A 20,987-nucleotide genomic window follows, 5' to 3' on the forward strand; every position below is an offset into this window, starting at 1 on the left:
CTGAGAACCACCAGACCAGCTCGGCTTTGTCTAGGACCGTTCTGAGTGACCTTGAACACGGCACGCAGCTCCTGTGCCTTTCTCTGGGTGCTAAGAACAGCCTGGTGACCGTGGAAGGGTTTGGGGCTCTGGGCAGGGGCTCTGCGGGTTCCGCACTAGGTCGTGCACACTGTTGCTCACACACTCCCTGTGTGAACAGGGAGGCGCTGGGGAGCTGGCAGGTGCTGGGGTTCATCTGGCAGCTTCCTCTTTTGGGACAGTTTCCTCTGTGTGAGGGTGACAGGCCCACACATGCACTCAATTCAGGAGATGGCCCTTCTGCGCCCAGCATTCCCACACAGAGACTTCCTTGAGACACTGGCTGGCTTTGGAGACAAAAATAGCCAAGAGCCTCTCTCGCTCCCTTTCTCCCTTCTCCTGCCCCCAAGCATTGTGTGTTCCAGACAGTCCACCTCCCGATGGGGGAGGACAACTAGTGGCCTCAGCCCTGGACTGATTCTGGCGGGGCTCACCCAGGAGGCGAGTTAGCTCCGCGGCGCCTAAACTTTGCTCACCCAAAACGAGGGCAGTGTTTTTGGCTCAGGCTGCCAGAGCTTGTCCCCCCAGGGGAAGTGTATCTGGTTTTATAATTGAGGTCAGTGGGGAAATGGGCTTCACTTGGCAGTCATTTGGTTGGGGGATAGGGCTATTTCAGCTAGCAGAGGACAGCAGGGTGGCTCGGCCTGGAGCCTTGGGCTGCTGGGTGGGGGAGAGGCTCCAGGCTGCCCCATGGGGGCTGAGAGGCTGGCTCCCCTCCCTTTGCTGGGGCTGCCGGTCTGATCCCTGTCCCTGATAGCAAGGGAAAGGCCCAAGTCGGGGACTCACTGTCACCACAGGTTGCCAGCGTGGACCTCCTGTCCCTCACCCAAGGCTTTCAGCCAACAGCCAGGTTGGAAGCCCAGGGCTCACACACTGGGAAAGAGTTAGGTTGACGAGCAGAAGGTGGCAAGGATCTTTCTAGGTGCTAATGAGAGGACGGGCCATTCACTACCCACCCCACAATCTGTCCACAGAACAACTCCTGGGGAAAGCAGTATTCCTATGCCCTCTTCAAGGCCATGAGCCACATGCTGTGCATTGGGTACGGACGGCAGGCACCTGTAGGCATGTCGGACGTCTGGCTCACCATGCTCAGCATGATTGTGGGTGCCACCTGCTACGCCATGTTCATCGGCCACGCCACCGCCCTCATCCAGTCCCTGGACTCCTCCCGGCGCCAGTACCAGGAAAAGGTAGGTCAGAAAGCTGTGGTTCATCCTGGGCGCTCTCGAGAGAACCTAACCATTGGTTCCCAGGGATCACAGGCTGGCAGCCAGTGGGTCCCCACCAGGCCCCCCACGTGTTCTGTCCTCTACCATCATCTGGCTTTGCCTGTTAACTTTTTAGTTTGCTTCCTGTTCGTGGAACAAATTCCTACAATAAACAACCCCGCACATTGTTTCCGGTTGCCAAATCCATATCTCAGCCCCTTAAATTGACGTTCACCAGTGCCCTCTGCGTTGCTAAAGCCAATAGCTCCTTTGGGTCCTCATCTCGCCCAGCTTGTCAGTGGCATTAGACAGTTACCTCTCCCTCCCTGGCTTCGCACTTGGTTTCCGTAAGCGTACACCCTCGGTTTTCCTCCTCCCTCTCTGGCCGATTCTGCTGCTCTCCTTGGCTGGCGTGTTTTCTCAGTTGTCACACATTGGGTCCCTGGTGGCTCAGGCCTTGCTCTCTACTCCTCCCTGTCTTCCGTCTTCCTCAGTGCTACCCCCGCCACCATGCTCTGCGGCCACCTCTGTGCAGTGGGGCCCAAATGATATAACCAGCTGTCGGTGGAGTGTGGGTATGTCCCTTCATATCTCTGCGCCCCATTTTCTCATCTGTAAGATGGGGACATTAGAAGGGGTCAGTCATAACATGGCATTTACGAGGAGTGAATGGTACCTGCCAACCACTAAGACTGTGTTAGCACAGAGCAAGCCATTCAATATTTATTGGCCAAGTGGACTCCGTCCCCCATCTTCTACTCCATCTTCTACGTGGCAGGTAGAGCAGGCATTTAAAAAAGGTAAAGCTGATCACATCACCCTGCTTAAAACTTGTTACAGTCTTCACGTTACTCCTACATGCAGAGGAACTCTGAGGTGTGTTTCCTCAGCCTGGCATTTAAGGGGCATAATCTGGCCCCTGCCCTTCCTTTTTTTGTTTTTTTAATGTTTTTATTTTATTTATTTATTTTAAATGTTTATTCATTTATTTTTGAGAGAGAATGAGCACAAGCAGGGGAGGGGCAGAGAGAGAGAGGGAGACACAGAATCTGAAGCAGGCTCCAGGCTCTGAGCTGTCAGCACAGAGCCCGATGCGGGGCTCGAACCCACGAACCGTCAAATCATGACCTGAGCCGAAGTCAGATGCTTAACCAACTGAGCCACCCAGGCACCCCTATTTATTTTATTTTTGAGAGAGAGAGAGAAAGAGAGAGTGTGATTGTGTGGGGGAGGGGCAGAGAGGGAGGGAGAGAGAGAATCCCCCTGATGCAGGGCTCGATCCCATGACCTGAGCTGAAATCAAGAGCTGGATGCTCAACCAACTAAGCCATCTGGGCACCCCTGGCCCCTGCCCTTCTCATGCCCAGATCAAGCCATGGGCCCACAGCCCTTTATTCCAGCCACGCCAGAGCCTTACACATGTCCTGCCACAGGGCCTTGGCTCAAACACTAGCCTGGAACTCTCCTCTCTCCTTTTCACCTGACCATTTCTCCACCTCTCAGCCTGCACTTGGCCTCTGTGGTGAGCCTTCCGTGACCCCACCCATCATGTGACCCCACCATGCCCTCTAATTCCCTTTCGCCACACTTGGTACGCCTGCCATTGCTTAATTAATCTGTGTGATCAGTTGTTTAGCATCCCCTCTTCCCTATCCAGGCTGTGGCTCTGTGAGGGCAGGACCCAGGTCTCTCCATCCCCATTGAATTCGCAGTGTCAGGCACATGGCAGGGCTCAGTATGTATGGATTAACTGGCTGCCTGCCTGCTCCGGGTGCTGTCCTTTGGTGGGGTGACTGAGAGATGGCGGCCCAGGTCCCATGCTGCCAAAAGGAGAGCTCAGAAGAGCCTGCAGAGCCAGGGCAGGGTGGGAGGGTCAGTTTGGGAAGGCAGAGGAAGGAGAAGGTAGAAGAGTAGAATTCTAGGCCAGTTGTCATGATGAGCAGCAACAAAGGTAAGTAGCTGGGTGGGAGAGAAATCAGCCCGAGTAGAACAAAGGGTCTGGATTAGGAATGAGGGGGCTGGAAAGGGGAAGGACAGAAGGAGTTGGATTATAGGGGCCAGGGCTTAGTCCGGGCCGGGTAAGGAATCCATATGGGCCAGCGTCAGGGCCCAGCCTGTGACCAGGGCAGGACTCAGTGTGTGACGAGGATCGGGCTCACTGCAGGATCAGTGCGAGGGCCCAGTGTGTGACCAGGATTAGGGTCGAGTGTGTGACCAGGCTGAAGGCTCAGTGTGTGGCCAGGATTGGGGCTCAGTCCGGGACTACAATCAGGGACAGTTCAGAAAAAGCACCAGGGTTCATTTTAGGGCAGAGGCAAGCCTCTTGTGGCTTTCCATTTGAGAGTTGTCTTTATTTTCTTCTTTAGCTAATGGCTCTCCAATATGATTCACTGAATCTCTCTCTGAAATCTCTCTGAAATGTATTACCTCCCTTTGTCCCCACTACTAGCTCTCACGTGGACCACTTCAGCAACCTTCTAACTCCATCCCTGTCTCCAGACCTTGCCTCTTCACCACTATTGATTCTGCAGGCATGGGGAATTCTCTAAGATACAGCTCTAGCTGTTCTGTCCCCTGGGGCTGGGTACAACTTTGAGTAGACAGAGCCAGCTTGGCTGGAAGAACTTTAGGAAACTTCATCTCCCAGCTCTCAGTTGTCTATTGGCATCTATCTGTAGCCACACTGTGTACCCCCCCCCCCCCACCTCTTGGAAGTACTAATGTATGAGAACAGGCTCCCCTAATCTGCTTGTTCCTGGGGTAGAGAAACTTCCCTGACATCTCAGTGTGGGAAAAATTTGTTAATTGCCTAATCTGTTTCTGTCTACCATGCTCCTGTGGACCCCTACTCTCCACCCACAGTCTTAGGATGGCTGGGACAGCACCCATCCTTCACCTCTGGGTGGGCAGGAGCATTTCTTATTAGTTTGAGCCCTGGGCACAGAGGCTCACAAATCTCTTATCCCCAACCTCTGATTAAGGACCTTGCTCTACTCTGGCCCTCCCGTGGGCTAGAGTCAGTCTTCAACAAAATGACTTGGACCCAGCTGGGGCCACATTTGGATGCACGCCATATGACGGGTCAGGCATCATGACTGCAGCCTCCAGTCCTCCTAACCCATTGCAGTCCAGCCCCGCTGCCTATGCCAGTGTCACCACTGGTGGGAAAGAGTTCCTTCCAGGGTCAGTGAAGCCTCCTTGGTCCATAGCCTTGGTCCATAGTGTGACACAGAAAAGACCCATGTGCAGAGGAAACTGATCTCCTGGTCAGTTGGCCTGTAAGTAGGCTTTGGACAGTCCCTATTGACCCCGGCCATCTCCATAGTATTGAACACGCTGATGGAGCCCTCCCCCACCCCAAGCAGCTGGGAGTCAGGGCCATTGTTTGGGGCACACCCACACCAAGGATCTCAGTCTCAAGGAGCCAGGGACAGCCAAGAAGGCCCACAGGGTCAGTGCCAGCTCTGGTCACCAGCAGGACCGAGGCTGATCAGGAGGTGACGCCCTCTCCCTCTCTCCCGGGGCTCAGTACAAGCAGGTGGAGCAGTACATGTCCTTCCACAAGCTCCCGCCCGACACCCGGCAGCGCATCCATGACTACTATGAGCACCGCTACCAGGGCAAGATGTTCGATGAGGAGAGCATCCTGGGCGAGCTGAGCGAGCCACTGAGGGAGGTGAGCAGGGTGGGGGCGTCTGGGAAGGGAGCTTCCTTCCTGCTGGGTGGCTCCCTCACCTTCTCCCTCTCTCCCCACCCACCCTGTCTGGGGAGCAGGAGATCATCAACTTTAACTGCCGGAAGCTGGTGGCCTCCATGCCGCTGTTTGCCAATGCGGATCCTAACTTTGTGACATCCATGCTGACCAAGCTGCGCTTCGAGGTGTTTCAGCCAGGGGACTACATCATCCGAGAAGGCACCATTGGCAAGAAGATGTACTTCATCCAGCACGGTGTGGTCAGTGTGCTCACCAAGGGCAACAAGGAGACCAAGCTGGCAGATGGCTCCTACTTTGGAGGTGAGGCGGCCGGGGAGCCCTGGGGGGGGACAGGGGAATGGACAGGAGAGACACCAAGGATGATGTTTGGAGCCCCTCATGGCCACTGCTTGGAAGTGGGTGTCTGTGGCCCAGTATAGGGGTCCCAGAACTGGAAGAGCCTGGCACCCACTGGGGGACATCTAGTGTGGTCACAGCTGGGGATGGAGTCTTGTGACTGTCAAGCTTCTGTACCAGACAGTGGGGACCCAGGTCGGGGTCTAGCAGGAGGCCCCTTCCAGCTCCCTCCCCACTCCTGCTGTCCTGGCAGAGATCTGCCTGCTGACCCGGGGCCGGCGCACGGCCAGCGTGAGGGCTGACACCTACTGTCGCCTCTACTCACTGAGCGTGGACAACTTCAACGAGGTGTTGGAGGAGTACCCCATGATGCGGCGGGCCTTCGAGACGGTGGCCCTGGACCGCCTGGACCGCATTGGTGAGGGGCCGGGCAAGAGGGCGGCTGGGCTGGGGCCTCCCCCCTCCCCAACCCCGCCTCCTGCTCTGGCCTGAGCCCCTGCTCTCGTTCTGCGGCCCAGGCAAGAAGAACTCCATCCTCCTCCACAAAGTCCAGCACGACCTCAACTCGGGCGTCTTCAACTACCAGGAGAACGAGATCATCCAGCAGATCGTGCAGCACGACCGCGAGATGGCCCACTGTGCCCACCGCGTCCAGGCCGCCGCCTCCGCCACCCCGACCCCCACGCCGGTCATCTGGACCCCGCTGATCCAGGCGCCGCTGCAGGCCGCCGCGGCCACCACCTCGGTGGCCATCGCGCTCACCCACCACCCCCGCCTGCCCGCTGCCATCTTCCGCCCTCCTCCCGGCCCCGGGCTAGGCAGCCTCGGGGCGGGGCAGACGCCCAGGCACCTGAAGCGGCTGCAGTCCCTGATCCCGTCGGCGCTGGGCTCTGCCTCGCCCGCCAGCAGCCCGTCGCAGGTGGACACGCCGTCCTCCTCCTCCTTCCACATCCAGCAGCTGGCCGGATTCTCCGCGCCCGCGGGCCTGAGCCCCCTCCTGCCCTCGTCCAGCTCTTCCCCGCCCCCCGGGCTCGGCGGCTCCTCCCCGGCTCCCACGCCGTCCGCCACCGCCGCCGCCGCCGCCACCGCCGCCGGCTTTAGCCACTTCCATAAGGCGCTGGGCGGCTCCCTGTCCTCGTCCGACTCTCCGCTGCTCACCCCGCTGCAGCCCGGCGCACGCTCGCCGCAGGCCAACCAGCCGCCGCCGCCGCTGCCGGGGGCCCGGGGGGGCCTGGGACTCCTGGAGCATTTCCTGCCGCCCCCGCCCTCATCCCGGTCCCCGTCGTCCAGCCCCGGGCAGCTGGGCCAGCCTCCCGGGGAGCTGTCCCCAGGTCTGGCCGCTGGCCCACCAAGTACGCCAGAGACGCCCCCGCGGCAACCGGAGCGCCTGTCCTTCGTGGCCGGGGCCTCTGGGGGGGCTTCTCCCGTAGCCTTTACACCCCGCGGAGGTCTCAGCCCCCCTGGCCACAGCCCAGGCCCCCCAAGAACTTTCCCAAGTGCCCCCCCTCGGGCCTCTGGCTCCCACGGTTCCTTGCTCCTGCCGCCCGCATCCAGCCCCCCGGCTCCCCAGGTCCCCCAGCGCCGGGGCACGCCACCCCTCACCCCAGGCCGCCTCACCCAGGACCTCAAGCTCATCTCAGCCTCTCAGCCGGCCCTGCCCCAGGACGGGGCGCAGACTCTCCGCAGAGCCTCTCCGCACTCCTCGGGGGAGTCCGTGGCTGCCTTCCCGCTGGTCCCTAGAGCTGGGGGCGCCAGCGGGGGCAGCGGGGGCCTCGGTCCCCCGGGGAGGCCCTATGGTGCCGTCCCCGGCCAGCATGTCACTCTGCCTCGGAAGACATCCTCAGGTTCTTTGCCACCCCCTCTTTCTTTGTTTGGGGCAAGAGCCGCCTCTTCTGGGGGCCCCCCTCTGACTGCTGCCCCCCAGAGGGAACCTGGGGCCAGGTCTGAGCCGGTGCGCTCCAAACTGCCGTCCAATCTATGAGCTGGGGCCCCTACCTCCCTCTTCTCTCCCTTTTTCTCCCTTCTTTCTTCCTTCAGGTTTAACTGTGATTAGGAGATATACCAATAACAATAATTATCATTTAAAAAAACAAACCCACACCAGAAAAAAGACAGCAGAAAATAACCAGGTATTCTTAGAGCTATAGATTTTTGGTCACTTGCTTTTATAGACTATTTTAATACACAGCACTAGAGGGAGGGAGGGGGGAGGGAAGCAGGCAGGGCCCAAAAGGCAAAAGCCAGAAGAAGGCAGGTGGGGTCTCTGGGGCTTGGCGGGGTGGGGGTGACCCATGTTTGGGGTTCTTAGAGCAGATCTGTTTATTGTATTTGTTTTAGGGCAACAGGCACCACTAGCCCCCTAGCTGTGAACTTGGAGCCCCATTCTATGGGGGTAGGAAAGTGTTGCCCTTGGATGTGTTTCTGGGGAGCCTCAGTCGCCTGAGTCCCTGAGACAAAAATGGGGCCAGGGCCCTGAGAGTCTTGCATTTTTTCTACTGCAAACTTAGCAAGATATGTATATGAACATGTATATGTATATGTATATGTATGTAAGATGTGTATATGTATAGTTATGTAGCGCTCTGTAGAGCCATGTAGATAGCCGCTCACATGTGTGCACATTTTAACCCCATGTTGCCAGGACACCCAGGTCACTTTACATCCAGCAACACGCCTTGGCCCTCGGGCTGGACACCACAGGGTCTCGGGGAAGTGTTCTTTGCAGTCCTCAAGGAAGAGGACCCCAGGACCTTTCTGCAGGCTCCCTTTCTCCCCATCTCTGGTCTCAAATCCAGTCTCAGCCCAACCTCTCACCACATGGAGGCAGAAGACTGCTCCTTCCCTGTGGGGCCTCAAGCACATCCTGTCACCTCCGTGGCCCTCAATTTTCCCATCTGTACAGTGGGAGGTGAGGGGGACTTCTATTTATTGAGTCTGCTCTGTGCCAAGCACTGGTTTAGCACTTTACACATGTTAACTCTCTCAATTTCACAAAGACGATGAGGTAGGTACTTTGATTCTCCCTATTTCACAGGTGAAGAAACTGAGTTTGGCTGTATTTTTCCCAGAATCCTGTAACTAGGAGTGGCAGAGCCAGGACTGATCTGAGGTTTAAATCCACGCCTGCCTGTGGCCAAATCCTATGTCCCTTCCATAAGCAATTGTTGAGCGGGGCTAAGTGAGTCTTCAATTGTAGTGCTGCAAGAAGAGACCAGATTTTGGAAGCAATCAGACCTGGGTTTGAATCCCAGACCTGCCATTTAGCTATATGACCTTGGGCAAATTATCTGACCTTTCTGAGTCTGTTACCTCACTTGTAAAATGGGAATAATCATGGTACTGCTTCACAAGGACCTATGAGGACCAGATGAGAAAAGTAGTAGATGTGAAATGCTCAGCCCAGAGCTTGGCACACACCCTAGTAGGTGCTCAATAAATGTTTCCTCTGATCCCTCATGTGCCCGGCCATTGCTCCAACAAGCTATGGTAAGAGCTCAGAGAACTTCAGCTGAGGGCTCCAGGATCTTATGATCTCAGGACACGGGAGGTGCCTGGGCCTCCTGAAGGGCCTCCTGTGGCCGGTGGTGGGCTTGAGCCAGGCCTTGAGAGGTGGAAGTGTCAGAAGAAAGGGAGAAGGAAGGAAAGGGAAGAGAAGGGGAGTGTCAAGGAGAGAGTAGGGGTGGGATGGAGCGCCCAGTGAGGACGAGACTGAGGTGGACGAACAGTTGTAGAGTCAGGGGCTTTGGGTGGAGATCCAGGGAAGGCCCTGGATGAGAGGCTCGATTCTGAAGGCACCTGGGAGCCAGAAGCAGGTTCAGAGTGGGGGGCCAATGTGAAAGTTGCTCAGGTGCCTCCTGAGGCATGCTTCTCCTCCCGGACAACAGAGCCAAGATTAATGGTCCGCCTCTGCCTATCAGGCAAGAGCAGATATGGCTGCCAGGACCTGCACAGTGAGGAGGGTTGGTCTCGCCTTGTCCATCCAGGAACCCCCTCCATGCTCCAACCAGAATGATGTCACCATCAGGTTTTGTCCTGAGTCGTCCTGGGATGTAGGGCAGGCCAATTTCTCCATGGTTGGGCCACAGAGACAGGGAGGCAGTCATCCAGGAGAGAAGGTGGGGAAGGATCCTGGGGGGAGACTAAGCACCTGGCCCTGGTCTCTAGTGGGGCAGGAGAATGCCCCTCAGGCCCAGGGAGTTCTCAGAACTGGAAGGATTTAAGTGGCAGCCTCAACGTGAGTTCTGCACACACCCCTGTCCCGCCCTCCCCCCAAGGAAGGGAATGGGACTCGATCCAAAGCCAGTCTAGTCCTGGAGGTGATGGGGTGGGGGGAGGGGACAGAAGGGGTGGAGGGTGCAGGGCCATGAGGAGTGAGGACCACCCCCCTTGCCATCAGGGCCTGGCCTCACTACCCTCTTCACACACACACACACACACGCACACATTTTATAAAAGCTCTGACCCCGTCCAGCCACTCCTCAGAGACTGGGGAAGCCAGGTCCAGTCAGCAGGCCCACCCATCCCCGATCCCCCACAAGCAATTTTCAAATCTACCACTTTTAAAACAGAAAACGGTAAATGCACCGTGTTGTATATTTTATTTAAATAAAAAAATTCCAGCAGATGCTGTCTTTTTCCAGGTGTCAGGGATTGGGATTGGAGAGTAAGGTCAGTGGGATATACTGGAGGCTCAGGAGCCAGCCTGTGGTGGGCGGTGGGACATGAACCCTAGAGCAAACAGGGGCACTTGTGTGTACAAATCTGTGCCCCAGAGCAGGGGTCACAGGTGCAAGGGAGTGTGAGGTCTGGCTGTGGGGGCTGGTGAGTCATTAAGGAGGAGCGTGAGAGTGTGTGAGTGTCCTTTGTCAGCTGGTGGAGGAGACCCTGGCTCAGACCCTTCCCACCCCAGCTGTTAGGGCTCCTTGGTGCTCCCCATCGGGGCAGGAGGAGAGTCAGTGTGCATGTGGACTCCAGTTGGATACTGAAGAGTGAAATGCCATTTTAGCCTGGGCCCTCAGCAACTGGAGGGAGGCTGGGGGACAAAAGGTGACCAGGCTGGGGGTAGGGTGTCATGGCCAGGACAGAGGATTGCCTTTTAGAATGGCCAAGGACAGGGAACAGCCGCTGGGCTCCCGTGTGGGTTGGGGAACCTGAGGACACACTCAGATTGGTGGCTTCGCTGTTAAGAGGTGTGGCACCCACTCCCTGCTGAGGGGTGGGGGCCCTGGGCTTGGCCCCCAGACTCTCTGTGAAGCCCTCAGGCAGGTGCCCCCACTCTCCCCAGGCCGCAGACGGTGCCTGTCAGCTCTGCGACCTTGCCGTAGGGGACAGGCAGCCATCCATGGCTGGAAAAGTGAAGTCCCCGGGGCTCCCTGCTGGGCTCGGGGACTGCCACGTGGCCGCCTGCAGGAGGAGGGGAAAGCCCTCAGCAAAGGGCAGGGAACCCGGTCCCCATCATGGATTGCCAAGTGGATGTTGTTTCCATGGTAACCGGCCCCGGAGTCCCGTTGCTAAGGAGGCAGCTTGGCAGGCCTGGCGTCCCCATGACAACTGCCCCCTGCGGCCCAGGCAGCAGGCACTTCCTCAGGGACCCAGGGGAGGGCAGAGGTGGGACACAGGCCTGGCCTTTGAGGCTCTGGGGAAGTCTTTTCGAAGAAGAGTGATTTAGTCCAGCCAAACCTCGAGGGGCAGACGTGTACTTCAGCGGCCCCAAGGATACTCACCCCCATCCACCCCCCTACCTACCCAGGACGCATCACCCCAGGTACCTGCACAGCACAGGGCCTTGCTGCTCCACTGGGGGACCCAGGCAACACCAATCACGATCTTCTCTGTTCCCTGACTCCAAAAGGACCCTTGGTAAGTACCCACCGTGTGCCAGGCGCTGGTGATTTCCCCTTCTCTCCTTCTACCCACACAATCCTGACCACTCAGAATTCACCTCAGTTACAGTGAGCAGAAGGGCACCTACACTCAACAGGGCGAGGAACTTGGACCAGACCAGTCCACGAGAATGTGCAGGGACCAGGATGCACACCTGGCACTGGGGACTCCAATCCTGCCCCTCTCCGTGGTGACATGCCAAGGGGCTGATGGCAGGAGCAGTCTGTCTGGGTGCAGGCAAGAAAGGTGGTGTTGTCAGTAAGAATTTAAAAGCAAGAATAAAAATGACTAAACGCCAGGTTGCTTTCTCTTATCTGTCATCATCACCATCTACCAGCGATTCCGAACAACACTGGCCATAAGACCCTCCCTTCCCTCCACACAGGCAGCGCCCCCCACCCCCAGAAGTGTCACCACACCCCAGGCTTCCGTTCCATGTGCCGCTGCCATCGCGGTGGGCAGGACTGAAGGCACCCTTTCTGCCTTCGTGGGGATAAGCCAGATTGACATTTTCGAAAAAACACTTAAAAAGTTGAATAAAATCCCTCCGTCAACTCTGTTTCTTCTCAGCCAAACTTCTTGAGAGTTGTCTCCGTTCCCCACCCTCATTTCCTTTCCTCCAAGTCACTTCTTCCTCCACCACAATCTGGCCTCCCACCTCCTCCCCACCAATAGCTCTAGACAAGGACATCACTACAGAGTGGTCCTCTCTGACCCCGCCCCACCCCTTGTTGATGTTGCTTCCTCAATTCCCTTTCTCTTGAGGGTGGAATATTTCACACACACAGAAGAAGATATAAACACATAATAAATACATAAGACATTAAAAATATGATAAAGCAACCATGTACCACTATCATCCCCTTACTTTTCCTGACACTTTTACTACCAAAATAAAGCATGTCTAAACAATGTGTTCGGTCGCTTACCAAGGTTGGGGGATAGGGATTGGAACTAGTTGTCTTTGCTGGGGGGGGGGGGGGGGAAGTTATCAATAATAATATTCAGAATTGCTGATAGACGGTGATCGTAAAAAGCAAACTGAGTTTTAGTTCATTTTCTTGTTTTCAGTTTCTTTGCAAATGATCTATCTTTTCATTGCCTGCCCTTTCCAATTTGTACACCACTGAATACCTTTGTAAAATTCTGAACTTTGCACAGTGGTATCATGCTGTATGTATTCTTTAGTAATTTGCTTTTTTTGGTTCAATATCGTAATTTTGAGACCCTGTTGATGCATAGAGCTAGTTAATTCATTTTCACTGCTGTACAGCATCCCAATATATGAATATGCCATGTTCATAGGTATTCTTCTGGAGATGGCTATTCTGGTTACTTCCAGGTCCTGTTATTACAAACACAGCTACTAGAAACATTCTTCTTTGTGGCTCCAGATAAAGAAGTGTAAAAAGATCTCTAGATTCTGTATCTAGAAGCAGAATAACTGAGTCATAGGGTGAGTTACTCTTGGCTTTACAAGATAATGCCAAACAGTTTTAAGTGGTTTTAACAATTTATACCTCCCACCTACAGGGTATGACTTACTCCTGCCCCACGTTCTTGCCAATAATTGGAATCATCAGACTTTGTTATTTTTCCCAATCTAGTGACACCTGATTATGTTTTAATGTGCAAATCCCTGATTACTAGTACAGTTGAATATTTTTTAATATATTCATTTGCCATTTGTATTTCCTCCTCTGAGAAATATTTTTTCAATGTATTTTGCCTGATTTCTTATTAACTTTTAATTGATTTGTAGTAGTTTCACACACACACACACACACACATCTATTTGGGGAACAAATTCTTTGTTTGTTAGATGTGTTACAAGCATCTTCCTCTTTATGGCTTTTAGTTTCACTTTTTTTTTTTTTTTTTGGTGTTCTTTGATAAACAGAAGTTTTACGTTTTAATGAGATCAACTTTAGCAATATTAAAAAAATGTCTAGTATTTCTTTAGTGTCTTTTTTGCTGGTTTAAGAAACCTATCTTCCTCTGATGTTATAAAGATATTTTTCTATATTAATTTGCAAAAATGTGAAGTGTCGCTTAACTTACCTGATCTTAACTTTGGTATGGTATCAGGACAGAATTCAGTTTCATTTTTGCCACATATGGATAACCGATTGTTCCTACTAATTTACAATGTCACTATGTATCATCTCTGGGTCTATGTTGAGGCTCTGTGTTCAGCACCTGTCCTTGCCTGTCCTTGTTCAAACAGTACCTGTCTTACTCACTATAGCTTTATAAAGTACGTTGATACTTAGTTGAGCAAGTCCCCACCTTCTTCCTCTTAAAGAACGTCTTGGCTATTCTAGTCTCTTTGTATTACCATATACATTGTACAATCAGTTTGTTAAGATGCATGAAGAATTCAATGGACTTCTCATTTGAAATTAATGAGCATTATTATTAAAATTTGTATTCCTATGGATGAACAGAGTATAACTTTCCCCACACCTGGGTCTTCTTTAATGTGTTTTTTTTTTATATCTATCTAGCTATATATATATATACTCGTCAGGATAATTAGCACTTAGCTGCCCCAACAGGAAAAGCTCCAAATTTCAATGGTCTTACACAAGGAGGGTTTATTCCAGCTCAGGGAAAGCCCCCTGCAGGCCAGGCAGCCACTCTCCTCACTGGTATCAGCTGGAACCCCTGGTGTCCAAGATGCTGTGGGAGGAGCAGAGGCAACTGGAAGAGGTGAGTGATCGTGGACCACTTCTGTCCAGCAGAGACATGCTTCACTTCCTCTCATGGTCTGTTGTCACTTGGCCATCTCGTAACCGCCAAGGAGGCTGTGGTACGTGAGGAAGCGTGTGGAATATTTGCTGGGCATTAACTGCCTCTCCCAAATCTTTCACATGGCTTTACAGTTCACGGCGGTCTGTACCTTTTGTTAGATTTATTCCTCATCCCTTGTTTTAATGTTGCGACTGCTAGTCGTATCTATTTGCTTTATGGAGGCTGAATTTTGACCAATGTACACAGTCCTGTAAGCAACCCAACAGTGAAGATCTAGAAAATGTCCTTCACTCCTCCGGAGCCTCGTGACCCTTTCCAGTCAACCCCTGCCCTCCCTCTCCTGGCCCCTGGTGGTCTGCCTCTGTCACTAACGTTTTGTTTTTTCTAGAAATTTCATATAAATGGAATGAATCATTAAATATGCCCCTCTTGCATCTGATTTCTTTCAATGAGTCTGAAGTTTTTAAGATCTGTGTGTGTCGTGTGTATTGTAGAGCAAACACTCCCTTTATGGAGATGCCACAATTGGCTTAGTCATTCACCAAATGTTGAACAATAGGATTGTTTCTAGTTTTGGGCCATGAAGAATAAGACTCCAGGGGTGCTTGGGTGGCTCAGTCGGTTAAGCATCCAGCTCTTGATTTTGGTTCAGGTCATGATCCCACGGTTTGTGGGTTCAAGCCCCCTGTCAGGCTCTGTGCTGACAGTGTGGAGGCTGCTTGGGATTCTTCCACTCCCTCTCTCTCAAAAAAAAATTAGTCAATCAATCAATCAATCTCCTCAAATCCATGTGGACATGGATTTGCATTTATCTTGAATAAATATCCAGGAGTGACGCTGTTGGGTCATACGGTAAGTATATGTTTAACTTTCTAAGAAACTGCTAGAATATTTTTTTGAGCTGGAATACTGTCTTCCATTGCCATCCACCAGCAATTCTAGGAGAGTTTTGGTTACCACCCATCCTGGCAACACTTGATATTGTCAGTCTTTTATTTTTATCATCAAAAGTATGTGTAATGTTTATCTCCTAGTTTTGATTTGCATTTCCATGGTGGCTAAAGATGTTGAGCAGATTTTCAGGCCTTTATTTGCTATCCATATGTGTTGTTTGGTAAAGTGACTGTTCCAATCTTTACCCATTGGTTTTTACTGGGTCATTTTTTTTCTTAGTTTTCTTCATATTGAATTATAAATAATATATTCAGAATACAAGCCCTTTATAATATACATATTTTGTAAATATTTTCTTCCAGTTTTTGGTTTGCCTTTTAAATTTCTTAACCATGTCTTGAAAAGGTAAACATTTTTAATTTTGATGATGTTCAACTTACCAAATTAAAAAAAAATGTTTATTTATTTTTGAGAGAGAGAGAGAGAGAGCATTAGTGGCAGGCAGAGAGAGAGGGAGACATAGAATCCGAAGCAGGCTCCAGGTTCTGAGGCTCCAGGTTCAATGTGGGGCTCGAACCCATGAACCATGAGATCATGACCTGAGCCAAAGTCGGACCCTTACTGACTGAGCCACCCAGGCACCCCTCGAATTTTTCTTTTAAGATTTGTGCCTTTTGACAAGAGAGTAAAAGGGTACACTAGAAAATATTTACTTAACACAAAGGAAGGCAGTAACAGAGTAAGAGAAGGACAAAAAAAATAAAGACAGAAAACAAATAGCAAAATAACAAATGTAAATCTTACCTTATCAGCAGTTACATAAAATGTAAATAGATTAAACAATCAAATTAAAAAGCAGAAACTGGTAGAATGAATAATAAAAGTATATAATTTTGATAGATAGATCTTAATATATAATAAAATATAACTATATTATTTATGAATATATTAACATAACAAATTATATATAATACTATTTGTTGATATTATTTAATATATTAAATATGTCTCATATATATATAAAATCCAACTCTATGCTGTCTGTGAGAGCACACCTCATATTCAAATACACATGTAAGTTGAAAGGATATGAAAAGACACATCATACAAATTTTAGCCAAAAGGGAGCTGGAATGGCTATACTAATATGAGACAAAGTAGCTTTTAAGACAAAATCGTTACTACAGATAAAAAATATTTTAGGGGAGGAGCCAAGATGGCAGAACAGCATGGAAGTTTTTTGTGTGTCTCGCGTCCTTGAAATACAGCCAGACCAACACTAAACCATCCTACACACCTAGAAAACCGATTGGAAGATTAACACAACAATCTGCACAACCTGAACCACAGAATTCAGCAGGTACGTGACACAAAGAGCTGAACTTGGGGGGCAAGAAGCCCTGCGGGCGGAGAGAGGATGGAGACTGCAGAGGGGGGGAGCATACGGGAAAAGCACCCCTCCCCAAAAGCAGCTGGAGAGAAAGTGGAAAATTGGAAACAGCCGCAGGGACTAAACTAAAAAGGAAGAAAGGAGAAAAGAGAGGGTTTAAATTCCACGAAGATAGTAAACAAGGGGAGCGCAAAGGCTGCAACTCCTCAGCTCCATACCTGGCGGTGCTCTGGTGGGAAAGGTGAATCCCCAGGAGCAGAGTGGGGTCAGGGAGGTTCTCAGGCCACACGGGGAAAGCGGTTCCACTGCTGGAAGGACATTTGGTAGAGACTGTTGAAGCCACCTGGTCCCAGCAGACCCCAGAAGGCAGCCACATTCGCTGGTGCTGGGACAAGTTTGTTGAGGGTGAAGCCTGGTGTCAGATGTGTGTTGCAATTTCCCATGGTCCCTGAAATGCTGAGGCTACACTGTCTTGCAATTTTTTTTGCGGGAGGTGGGGGGGGGCGGGGGGCGGGCTGGCACCTGGCCGCAGTCTGGGTCACTGGCAACAGCAGGGTCCAGCGGGCTTTCCTGGGTGCAGCTGACATTTAGCCATTGCTGATTCGGCCCTTGCTCCGTGAGACCCTCCCGCAGAGGGGCGGAGCGGGTCAAAGCCGCAGTCCTTCGGAGGTAAGGGGCCGGGGAGGACAGCTGCATCTGAGACGGAACTTGGGAGAGAGGTACTGCCTGGGGCCTGGTCACAGAGAGTGGAAAAGCAGGGAGTGGATGAGAGCTGAAGAGGAAAGACCGGTGCGCGATTGGTGATCTGGGAGAACAGACTCGTGGCTGGGTGGCGCCATTTTTCACCGCTCCAACGCATGCGCTTGCGCATGCGCACCAACGAGCACCGCAACAATCTACCCCAGTAGGCTAGCAGCGCCATCTAGGGGAGAGTGGAGATGTTACACCGAGCTCTGCCCAACTGGGCCAAGTTCGCTCTTCAAGAACACAAACCTCACAGCCGGCTTAATTTATGGACTATAAAGAGCCAGTCCACGTATGGACTGACCTCTAGGGGAAAACGAAGCAACTTCAGTCCTACATCAATCTGTTAGCAGATTCATCTATTCAATTTTTTTTCTCTCTCTTTTTCCTTTTTCTCTTTGACAATTCTTTTCCTTTTCTTGAATACAGAAAGAGAAAAAACTCATTTTTATTAAAAATATCTGTCTTTAATTTTTATTACTATATTTTTTACTTTTGTGTAAGTTTTTTCAAATTCTACTTCCATCATTTTATCTTAGTCTACTTCACTGTATTCACCTTTTCAAATTTTCAAACAATTTCCTTTTTTCTTTCTTTTTTTCTTTCTCTTTTTCATTTCTTTTCTTTTTCTTGAATGCAGAAAGAGAAAAACTTCATTTTTACTTTCAATTTCTTTTTAAAATATTTTTATTTAATTTTTATTACTATATTTTTTGCTTCTATGTAATTTTTTTCAAATTCTATCTTACTCCCATCATTTTATTTCAGTCTACTACAGTGTATTCACTTTTTCAAATTTTCAAACGATTTCTTTTTTTGTCTTTTCTTTTTTCTTTTTCATTTATTTTCTTTTTTCTTAAATACAGAAAATGAAAAAATTCATATTTCTTTTTAATTTTTATTAAAAATATTTTTCTATAATTTTTTTCAACTATATTCTCTACTTTTGTGTACTTTAGTCTACTTTAGTGTATTCATTTTTTCAAATTCTTAAACGATTTCCTTTTTTTTTCTTTCTCTCACCCCCCCTTTTTTGTTTGTTTGTTTGCTTCTCTAATCTGTCCAACCACTTTCTACACCCAGACCAAAACACACCTACGATCTAGCATCATCTATTCGATTTGTGTGTGTGTGTATTTTTAATTTTTAATTGTAATATTTTTTTAACTTTAATTTTTAATTTCAATTTTTCTACCTCATTAATTCTTTTTCTCCCTTCAAAATGACAAAATGAAGGAATTCACCCCCCAAAAAAGAGCATGAAGAAATGACAGCCAGGGATTTAACCAACACAGACACAAGCAAGATGTCTGAACCAGAATTTAGAATCACGATAATAAGAATACTAGCTGGAGTCGAAAATAGATTAGAATCCCTTTCTGCAGAGATAAAAGAAGTAAAAAATAGCCAGAATGAAATTAAAAATGCTATAGCTGAGCTGCAATCACGGATGGATGCAGCGGCAGCAAGGATGGACGAGGCAGAACAGAGAATCAGCGATATAGAGGACAAACTTATAGAGAATAACGAAGCAGAAAAAAAGAGGGAGATTAAGGCAAAAGAGCACGATTTAAGACTTAGAGAAATCAGTGACTCATTGAAAAGGAACAACATCAGAATCATAGGGGTTCCAGAGGAGGAAGAGAGAGAAATAGGGGTAGAAGGGTTATGTGAGCAAATCATAGTGGAAAACTTTCCTAACGTGGGGAAAGACACAGACATCAAAATCCAGGAAGCACAGAGGACCCCCCATTAGATTCAACAAAAACCTACCATTAACAAGGCATGTCATAGTCAAATTCACAAAATAGGCAAGGAGAGAATCATGAAAGCAGCAAGGGAAAAAAACATCTCTAACCTACAAGGAAAGACAGATCAGGTTTGCAGCAGACCTATCCACAGAAACTTGGCAGGCCAGAAAGGAGTGGCGGGATATATTCAGTGTGCTGAATCAGAAAAATATGCAGCCAAGAATTCTTTATCCAGCAAGGCTGTCATTCAAAATAGAAGAAGAGATAAAAAGTTTCCCAGACAAAAACTAAGGGAGTTTGTGACCACTAAACCAGCCCTGCAAGAAATTTTAAGGGGGACTCTCTGCTCTGAGGGGAGAAAAGATGAAAAAAAAAATATATATATATATATATATGCCAAAAGCAACAAAAGATTAGAAAGGACCAGAGAACACCACCAGAAACTCCAACTCTACAAGCATCATAATGGCAATAAATTCATATTTTTCAGTACTCACGCTAAATGTCAATGGACTCAATGTTCCAATCAAAAGACATAGGGTAACAGAATGGATAAGAAAACAAGACCCATCTATATGCTGTTTACAAGAGACCCACTTTAGACCTAAAGACACCTAGAGATTGAAAATAAGGGGATGGATCTGTCATGCTAATGGTCAACAAAAGAAAGCTGGAGTAGCCATACTTATATCAGACAATCTAGACTTTAAAATAAAGACTGTATGGGGCGACTGGGTGGCTCAGTTGATTAAGTGTCCGACTTTGGCTCAGGTCATGATCTCACAGTCTGTGAGTTCCAGCCCCACATCGGCTCTGTGCTGACAGCTCAGAGCCTGAAGCCTGTTTTGGATTGTGTCTCCCTCTTTCTCTGACCCTCCCCTGTTCATGCTCTGTCTCTCTCTGTCTTAAAAATAAATAAATGTTAAAAAAATTAAAAAATAAATAAATAAAATAAAGAGTGTATCAAGAGATGCAGAAGGGCATTATATCATACTCAAGGGATCTATAGACCAAGAAGACCTAACAATTGTAAACATTTATGCGCCAAATGTGCGAGTACCCAAATATATAAATCAATTAATCACAAACATAAAAAAACTCATCAATAGCAATACCATAGTAGTAGGAGACTTCAACACTCTGCTCACAGCAATGGACAGATTAACTAATCAAAAAGTCAACAAGGAAACAATGGCTTTGAATGACACATTGGACCAGATGGGCTTAACAGATATATTGAGAACATTTCATCCTAAAGCAGCAGAATATACATTCTTCTCCAGTGCACATGGAACGTTCTCCAGAATAGACCATATACTGGGACACAAATCAGCCCTATGTAAGTACAAAAAGATCGAGATCATACCGTGCATATTTTTAGGCCACAATGCTATGAAACTCGAAATCAACCACAAGAAAAAATTTGGAAATGTAACAAATACTTGGAGACTGAAGAACATCCTATTAAGGAATGAATGGGCTAACCAAGCAGTTAAAGAAGAAATTAAAAAGTATATGGAAGTCAATGAAAATGATAGCACCACAACCCAAAACCTCTGGGATGCAGCAAAGGCGGTCATAAGAGGAAAGTATATAGCAATTCAGGCCTTCCTAAAGAAGGAAGATCTCAGATACACAACCTAACCTTATGCCTTAAGGAGCTGGAAAAAGAACAGCAAATAAAACCCCAAACCAGCAGAAGACAGGAAATAATAAAGATTAGAGCAGAAATTAATGCTATCAAAACCAAAAAAAAAACCCCCAAAAAACCAAAAAACCAACAACAGTAGAACAGATCAATGAAACCAGAAGCTGGTTCTTTGAAAGAATTAGCAAAATTGATAAACCACTAGCCAGTTTGACCAAGAAGAAAAAGGAAAGGACCCAAATATGCAAAATCAAGAATGAAAGAGGAGAAATCACAACCAACACAACAGAAATAAAAACAATAATAAGAGAATATTATGAGCAATTATATGCCAATAAAATGGGCAATCTGGAAAAAATGGACAAATTCCTAGAAACATATACACTACCAAAACTGAAACAGGAAGAAATAGAAAATTTGAACAGACCCATAACCAGTCAGGAAATAGAATTAGTAATCAAAAATCTGCCAAAAAATAAGAGTCCAGGGTCAGATGGCTTTCCAGGGGAATTCTACCAAACATTTAAGGAAGTTAACACCTATTCTCTCTTGAAACTGTTCCAAAAAATAGAAATGGAAGGAA

At 49.1% G+C, this 20,987-nt stretch overlaps 1 protein-coding gene and 1 long non-coding RNA gene across 2 annotated transcripts in view; both read left to right on the forward strand.

Annotated features, from left to right (window-relative positions):
• HCN4 (hyperpolarization activated cyclic nucleotide gated potassium channel 4) overlaps positions 1–10,070 on the forward strand; it is a 45,655-nt gene extending 35,585 nt beyond the window's left edge. The window contains exons 4-8 of the mRNA XM_060618103.3: positions 1,053–1,271; positions 4,819–4,965; positions 5,064–5,304; positions 5,594–5,758; positions 5,859–10,070. Coding sequence (XP_060474086.3) covers positions 1,053–1,271; positions 4,819–4,965; positions 5,064–5,304; positions 5,594–5,758; positions 5,859–7,321 — 2,235 coding nt within the window. The 3' untranslated portion in view covers positions 7,322–10,070. The remainder of the gene's footprint in view (positions 1–1,052; positions 1,272–4,818; positions 4,966–5,063; positions 5,305–5,593; positions 5,759–5,858) is intronic.
• A 441-nt stretch (positions 10,071–10,511) lies between these two features.
• LOC132668912 (uncharacterized) lies at positions 10,512–11,521 on the forward strand. The gene is made up of 2 exons (XR_009605838.3): positions 10,512–11,199; positions 11,287–11,521. It is a non-coding gene; the product is annotated as an uncharacterized LOC132668912 (long non-coding RNA).
• Positions 11,522–20,987: the final 9,466 nt, after the last annotated feature.

The sequence above is a fragment of the Panthera onca genome, chromosome B3 (assembly GCF_046562875.1).
Source record: "Panthera onca isolate mPanOnc1 chromosome B3, mPanOnc1 haplotype 2, whole genome shotgun sequence".
NCBI lineage: Eukaryota > Metazoa > Chordata > Mammalia > Carnivora > Felidae > Panthera > Panthera onca.